Here is a 7,858-nt window from a genome sequence, read left to right as displayed (position 1 = left end):
TATATATATATATATATATATATATATATACTATTAGAGGGAAAAAAATTTATATCATCAGGTTGAATCTTATATTTTAACGAGACTTACTTATAAATATCATTTAGTTACCTCCTGATAATATAAAAATTTCTTATACCGATGATATTTATAGTAATAAATCCAACACCTGAGATATATTCAAAATCTGATGTTTATGATTTTTTATACAACGATCTCAAGTAATATACAATAATAATTGAGTTCACAATCACTAAAAATACAGTTAATGAGCACAAACTATTAATTAGATTTCTGAAATCTATATAAAACTCGTTGAATCTGCCAACGTACAAAAATTCATAAACTTTAAATTCTATCGATCCGCACAAACATGTTGTATTTTTTGCACCTCTAAGATCCGTGGAACGTTCCATGGCCACATGAAAAGTATAGAAATGGCCATTATTTATTTTATTTTATATAACTTTGGATTCTTATATATTACTACTTGTGAAAGCTATGGTTTGGACTTTTTCTTCTTGCATGAAAAATTAAAGAATAAAATGAATAAATAAAGTCAATGAATTTGTCCAATTTTCTTTAGTCCCCACATCAATTATTTATTAGTATAACTTTTTATAATTAATAGTTCCATGTGAAGGCCAGCTCATTTGCTTTTTCCTACTTTGATGTGATTAATCATTAACCTAATAAAACCAAACAAAAATAAAGCAATGCCAAATTCTTGATAATAATTAATAAATAAGTGGAACCACTATTTATATGTTTCTAAATAATTATATTGAATATTTGTCCTCTTTTCTTTTGTGAAATGTTTATTTATATTACTAATTGTTTGATAAATTACACAAGTTGCTAATATATCCCTCATTGTTTTAACAATTGTTAACTTACGTGCATCTCGATTACTCGCTAGTAGCGGTTTTTATTCCAGTTTTATTCAGCATCCTTCTATTGTCATGCTTCAATCAAACACGTGAAGGTATTAGCTTTTACAATCAATTTGATGGAGAGAACTGTGACACTTTATTTTAGGAGTATTTAAAGGCGGAGATCTATTTTCAACTAGCATATTTACATATTTATGTTCTAAGTTTCTCGTTACTCGATGAAGTCTATTTTTTTTTGCTGCTAAGCAAGCAAGGAGCGAAAGAACCAAACTTTAAAAAAAAAATAAAAAAAAGCATGCATGTGTGCGTGTGTGTTATATCAAAAGCATTGAGTTTTAAAATATTACAACAAAAAAATTTAAAATTAACTACAAATTTTATCGCTCATCTATTTCTAAACACGCGTATCTACCAAATTTTTTGATAGTTTATCGCTAAAGAGGATTACCAATAAATATTTTTATTTAGCTACAGAATTTATTCGCCATCGCTTCTTTCCTTCTATTTTTAGTAGTGAAGTGAGAAGGAACTTGAGACAATTTTCTACAACTTAAAATTGCAATCAAAATTTAGCACAATTAATTTTTAGAAATGTATATTTTGAGATAAAGAGTACATGGAACTTAAGACAATTTTCTACAACTTTGGGGGGGTTTTAGTATAAATACTAGTTTTTCTTCTTCTTTTTTTTCACAGTCATCATACTTTTTGTTTTCACCCTAAAAGATGTACATCCAACCACCATTTTCAAATAGGATTTAAATTACATATATATTGATAGATAGTGTAATGATTTTTATTTTTTTAAACATTATTAGTAAAATTCAAATTGTTATAAAAAATTATTTAAAGAGAGGGAGGGTAAGGTTACGAAATAAGGTCAGATGGTTAACAGTATAAAATAGTTGGTATGAAGTTGCGTTAGTTATTGATATAAACTTTGATTAAGGGGCGTAATTTCATCTCTTTCATTTTCTTCGCTTACACTTTACATTTCACCTGAATCTAACGAAACTCAAATACAAAGTCTTCCATCGTAGATCAAAACTACACAAAAGAGAAAATATCATGAGAACCTCATTATCTTTATATCAATTTTTCCCAACAAGAACTCAAAATAGCAAAAATACATTTGTGTTACACTATTTACTATTTTTCACTAGCACAAGTATCTAATAAACTTTTTTTAAAGGATAAAAAATGTTTCCAATTCCACAAGACTAAAATACTAATTACATCACATCAAATAAAAGAATTGGAAAAAGTTGCATCACAAGTTATTAAAGTATCACATCACAATGGTAAAAATAACATTAAAAAGAAATAATAATAAGACAAAATACCCGTGAATATATAAAAGGACAAAAAAGACGGTATATTTGTGCATACAAAGTGTTTGGTACCAACAAACCTTAAATACAAATAAAAAATTGATATGTAGTAATTACACTTTTTATAACAAAACCAAAAAAAAAAAAGGAGAAAAATCCCTTTTTCTGAATTTTTACTTCAATTCAAGCATTTTTTTTTCTCCTTCCCTAAATTTTACAAGGCTCTCCTAGAAAAAAAAATATTAAAAATTTGCCATTTATTCAGAAAATTTTGTAGCTTTTTATTTTTTTTCCTCTTCTCCCCAAATCCTAACTGAATTACCATCTTCATAATTCAATTTCTTGATCTTGAATTTTAATGACAAAATGACCCCATCATACTACATGCTACTTCCATCAACTTTCCTGCAAATAAAAACACAAATAATTTAGCAAACGTTGGCAGAGTCAGAATTTTCACTAAAAAGAATTAACGCATAAAGAAGTAAAACACATGAAGAAGTCAAAAGTGATGTAGGAGAGGAGACAGTTCCGCTTTCGTTAGATTGTGTTGTAACTTGATTCAGTAGCAGAGTCAGAATTTTCACCAAGGTAGGAGATTGAACATCGACCATGTATATATATATATATACATAGAAGATAATTTTAACCTTTGTATATACAGTGTAATAACCCCTTCCTCCCACATGGCTACGCCCCTAACGTGAGCCAACGTCAGTAGAAAACAAAAGGTTGCATTCGAAACCTATGTTGGGAGTTCGAATAACATAGCATCGTCCACGAAGATGATATACATAGTATATATACATAAAAAAGGAATGACCAACCTATCAATGTCAGTGTTGTTTTTACGACGAAGGGGTGTCACTTGACTACCTTTGATGCCAACTCATAATAGCAAAATGAAATTGACATGATCATGACAACTGATAATTAATTGAAGTGAAATATACTATTTAGAGAACAAGTGGGGGCAAAGAATTTGTCAACAAATAGGCTAGGCTGGCTGAAACATCCAAGTTGTTGAAAATTCAATGCATATTAGACACCAAAACAATTGACTTGATAGCGCTCGGTTTTTGGTCTAGTGGTAAGAGCACAACACGTGATATACATATTAGACATGTAATAAGGTTAAAACCGGACGTTCACCAAGTCTTGAACCGAAAGGATCTATCTGAGCTATCCTTTTAGACTAAGGGAGGCTTTTGAAATTCGAGAGTGATTTTTTGTCTCTCTATCATTCTCCACACTCAACCCTCTAAACTTAACTAACAAGTCCTTCTATCTTTGCCGGAAAGTCTCACTTGTGGTACTCGAGGCATCTGGTTAAAGATAGACGGATAACCGCTCCACATTTGGTGGTTAACCCTTTGCTATGAATGCTTTATGGCTAGGTATGACCAAGCCAACTTTTTTCATCTTTTAATAATTCAACTACTAAAAAAAAAGAAAATACCAACTCCATCAAATGGTTTTAGAATAAGCTATACATCAAGCAAAGAATTAATTCTTTTTTTTAATCTTATTATATAATTATTATATATATGGCTCACCGACAAAATTTCTCAACTACTAATTACTTAAAATAATTGTCACTTTCTACAAAAACGTGCAGGGCATATTTATACCTAACAATTTATGGCTTATAATAAAAGAAATTAAACAAAAACTAACTAATCACTCAAAAATAATGACAATGATATCTTAACTCACAAAAAAAAAAACATAGCAAAACAAGCAAACAAACAAGTCTACCACTATGTGATGTCCGGACCAATTTGCGTATCGCAACTAATTTACTATCTCCTTCACGACAGATATTGAATAACTCTGTCCATCAAATTTTGAGGAAATTTATTGATGTGGGAAAAGACGAATTGTCAATTTGTGCAATTTTTAACAATTTTCAAAAGTTGGACACACATAGCTTAGAATTATTTTTATTTTTATTTTATCAAAAAAAACATAGCTTAGATGTTAAGTCCAAGAATTCCACCACAAAAAGAGTTGGCAACAACTGGAATCACAAAAAGCCATAATTCCATTATTCTCATTATACCCACCGCCAAATTTTGTACTAAAGAAATTAATTTTTGACAAATTATGAGCTAATAACATTAACTTGTAAGAAAAAAAAACTAATTTTTAACAATTTTTTTGATAATATGTTTTACTTAAGCCTTGCTTTAATATGCTCTTTCTTAAGTCGGACTCTATTGAAAACGGCATACATTCTATCCTTTCCAGACCTCACTTAATGACACTAGATATGTTGTTGTTGATGATGTTTTACTTGACCCGAGGTCATTCAAAAACAACATTTTTACCTTCACAAGGTAACAATAAGGCTCCATACATAGCATACACACCACGTTCCCCAGACCCCACTTGAGCCGAAGTCTATCAAAAACAATATCTCTAACTTAGACCAAAGCTTAGATACAACGTACACATCACGCTCTTCAGACCCCCAAACTGAAGTCTATCGAAAACAATATCCCTACCTTAGATCATGGCTACATATAACATACACACCACGCTCTCCAAACCCCACCTAAGACGAAATCTATCGAAAACAATATCCCTACCTTAGACCAAAAGCTACATATAACATACACAGTTATACACACCACGCTCTTCAAACCCCTCTTTAAGTCGAAAGTCTATCGAAAACAAAATCTCTACCTTAAACCAAGGCTACATATAACATACACACGACGTTCTCCGGACCCCACTTGAGCCGAAGTCTATCGAAAACAAGGCTAGATATAACACACACCACGCTCCCCAGACCTCCATTTATGAAATTACACTGAATATATCGTTATTACTCACATAATTAGAGATAATTAAAACACATAAACACCAACAATTAAGATTCAAAACTATAATTAGTATTACCTCTTCTTTGTTTAGCAACAACTTTAGCATCACCAGCAGCAGCAACAACAGGAGCAGATTTTGGAGCCACCTTAATATCCTCCACCGGAAAAAGAACTCCGTCAATTCCCTGAACGGAAATCCTCCCGTCGGTATAAATATCGGGATCAATCAAATACGCCGATCCTTCTTCAAACCCGAATTTCACAGACCCATCAGCTTCTTCAGCAACAACTTTATGTGGCAATCTCAATGTATCATATTTCACTTTCCCAAATCTTCGTACTGAATTATACATACTCTCCTCTGTTTGATACTCCGGTATCAGATGATAATACATTATCTGTTCCGGTGCACCGGGTTCCGATAACTGATCGGTTGTCAATTTTGCCATAGCCTCATCATTCGGAGCTAAAACAGTTAATACATATCCTTCTGAAACTAATCTCCCCATTTCAGTAGCTAACGATGTTAAATTTACTAAAATGTCGGCTAATTCGTTGTATCCACCGTAATGTAATAGGGTTTGGATGAAATCCTTCACCTGAGTTTCACCGTCGAAGTGGTGGTGATGTCCGCCGGGACCTGGTGCTGGTGCCGGAGCTAGTGATGGACCTGGTGCCATTGCGGAGTAAATTGGTAGCACCGGTGGAGCTCCGGCGGGTACTGGTTTGGGTTTTTTCTTCAATCGGTTTGTTCTCGGGTCGATTTCTGGTGCTCCCTCTGGGAGCACGGCTGAAATCGACCGGAGATTTCTTCGGTTGTTGAAGGATTGTTGTACGGATTTAGGGATTAAAACCTTTTTGATTCCGTGAATGATTCCGTCTGATTTGATTATATCATTCGGGTGAATGATATTCACCATGTTCCCGGAGAGGCGTTCAGCCTCTCCGGGGCAGAGAGTTGTGTGATTCTTCTGGTGCCAGCTCGTGAGTCGGGTTGGCACCATGTGGAATAAGAGGAGGTTCTGGAGGGATTTAATGTTCCCGGGTTCAAGCAAGAAACGCTTGAACTCGGGATCTAAATCACGCTCCAGAGCTTCATTTCTTGGTGCGAAAATGGTGATATTGTGCTTAGTTACAGCTTCTTCGAGTGGTTGAAGAAGGAGAGCTTTTTCAACTAGCTCGGAGAGCTCAGTGTAGTGTGAATCCAAAAGGGCTACAAGAACTGAGTTTGAGTTGATTTGAGGAGGTGTTATTTGGGTTTTTTCTTGTAATGTAGCACCATTAATGGCGAATGTGAGAAACAAAGTGAACAAGAAACCATAGATCTGTAAATCCATGGCACTTGAAGAAGAAGAAGAAGAAGAAGAAAGAAGAAGAAGGAAGAAGAAGAAAAAGACTTAATTTTTTTCTTCAACTTTCTTGAAATTTGCTCTTGGTTTCTTGATTCTTCTATAGTTAGTGATGTCTTTAAGACAATGTGTGTTGTGTGGGGTGATGATGGAGTGAGTTTGTGGGTTGGCTTTGGTTTTTGGTAGTAAAGAGGGGAAAGAGGAGAAGAAGTGGGGTGTGGGGGTAGGGGGTGGGGTATATAGTTGTCATTGTTTGGTGGAAAAATAAAGTATAGTGGTAATGGAGGGTCAAGGGTTATTTTCTTAAATATTTGTTGTTAGTGTACTATCACTCTTTGTACCTTTTTTTTGGGTTGAATTTTGTATCAGAAAACTCCTCTCAATTTGATGTGAATTGTTTGTGTCATTTTTGAGTTATTGATGACTTTAAAAATATCAATTTACTTGACTAGTTTAACTTAAATATATTTTTGATCTATTGTGTGACATAACAAGTGGTCTCAAACTTTTGTAGGAATGTGAAGCTCTTTATAAAATATCAAGATAAGTTTTGAAAGCACCCCTAAACTTGGCGAGAATTGAGGGGTATATTTCACTCATGTGGCAAGATTAAGGGTGTATTTAAGTTTAGTTAGTCAAGTAGATGAGTGCTTTTTCAGGATGTCAATAGTTCTGGGACGAAACTAATAATTTACACCAAGTTTAAAAGTGTTTTCTATACTTTTCTCGATTTTGTACTCATTTTGAGGATCGACTAATATAAATTTGTGATTGAAAGTCTCACTTTTAAAGGAAATGTTCTTTATGATTTCATTTTTAGAGCTCGAAATAGATTTACGAGTTAAGATGAAAGGGGTGCTTACCACTAGAAGTTAAGCTAGAGAATAACGTATGAGTTTGATCAAATTCAATAACTATGCTCAAAACTATGTATTTGTCAAAAGAAAATCATTAAATATATGGTATAAGTTATTAACTCAAAAACTTTGAAAAAACAAACTTCTAAAACTATATACTTTAAACCATCCCACAACTTTTGATGGTGAAAGGGGGAAACTTTGGCTTCAAGTGAAAACTTTAGCAAACACAAACTTTCCTTTTTTTTGGCCTTTGGAATTGGGGAAACTTTGGGATAAAGTTCTTATTACCCTAGAGAAAACTAGTGACATGTGGAAAATGAAGTTTAATTAAAATATTTGGAATTAGGGAAACTTTGGGTTAAAGTTCTTACCCAAAGAAAAGTGACATGTGGATAATGAAGTTTAGTTAATTATTAAGCTTTAAGTATGACATGTGACCCTAGATTTTACTTTTTTCTTGATAATAATGTGGATAAACAAGATACAATTAGCATAAAAAAAAATAGAATTATTATGATTTATTGTACAATTGTGTTTATTAGAGTATCAATTTATTAAATTTATTGAGAAAAGGGTTAAAAATATGAAGATTTTTTT

At 32.8% G+C, this 7,858-nt stretch overlaps 1 protein-coding gene across 1 annotated transcript; it reads right to left on the bottom strand.

Moving 5' to 3' along the window:
• Positions 1 to 2,245: 2,245 nt before the first annotated feature.
• On the bottom strand, positions 2,246 to 6,618 carry LOC102595440 (fasciclin-like arabinogalactan protein 17). The gene is made up of 2 exons (XM_006348370.1): positions 5,129 to 6,618; positions 2,246 to 2,629 (listed from the first exon to the last, which is right to left on the bottom strand). Exons 1-2 carry the CDS (start codon positions 6,387 to 6,389, stop codon positions 2,580 to 2,582), a joined length of 1,311 nt encoding a protein of 436 aa, XP_006348432.1. The 5' UTR covers positions 6,390 to 6,618; the 3' UTR covers positions 2,246 to 2,579.
• Positions 6,619 to 7,858: the final 1,240 nt, after the last annotated feature.

The sequence above is a fragment of the Solanum tuberosum genome, unplaced genomic scaffold (assembly GCF_000226075.1).
Source record: "Solanum tuberosum cultivar DM 1-3 516 R44 unplaced genomic scaffold, SolTub_3.0 scf00098, whole genome shotgun sequence".
Taxonomy (NCBI): domain Eukaryota; kingdom Viridiplantae; phylum Streptophyta; class Magnoliopsida; order Solanales; family Solanaceae; genus Solanum; species Solanum tuberosum.
This window is presented reverse-complemented; position numbering and strand designations above follow the sequence as displayed.

What these genes read in the sequence shown, in the direction of transcription:
- LOC102595440 (XM_006348370.1), bottom strand. Translation starts at nt 6,389, where the DNA reads ATGGATTTACAGATCTATGGTTTCTTGTTCACTTTGTTTCTCACATTC. An exon ending in TGTTGCTAAACAAAGAAGAG is followed by an intron (nt 2,630 to 5,128) that starts GTAATACTAATT and finishes TTTTATTTGCAG; the next exon opens with GAAAGTTGATGGAAGTAGCA.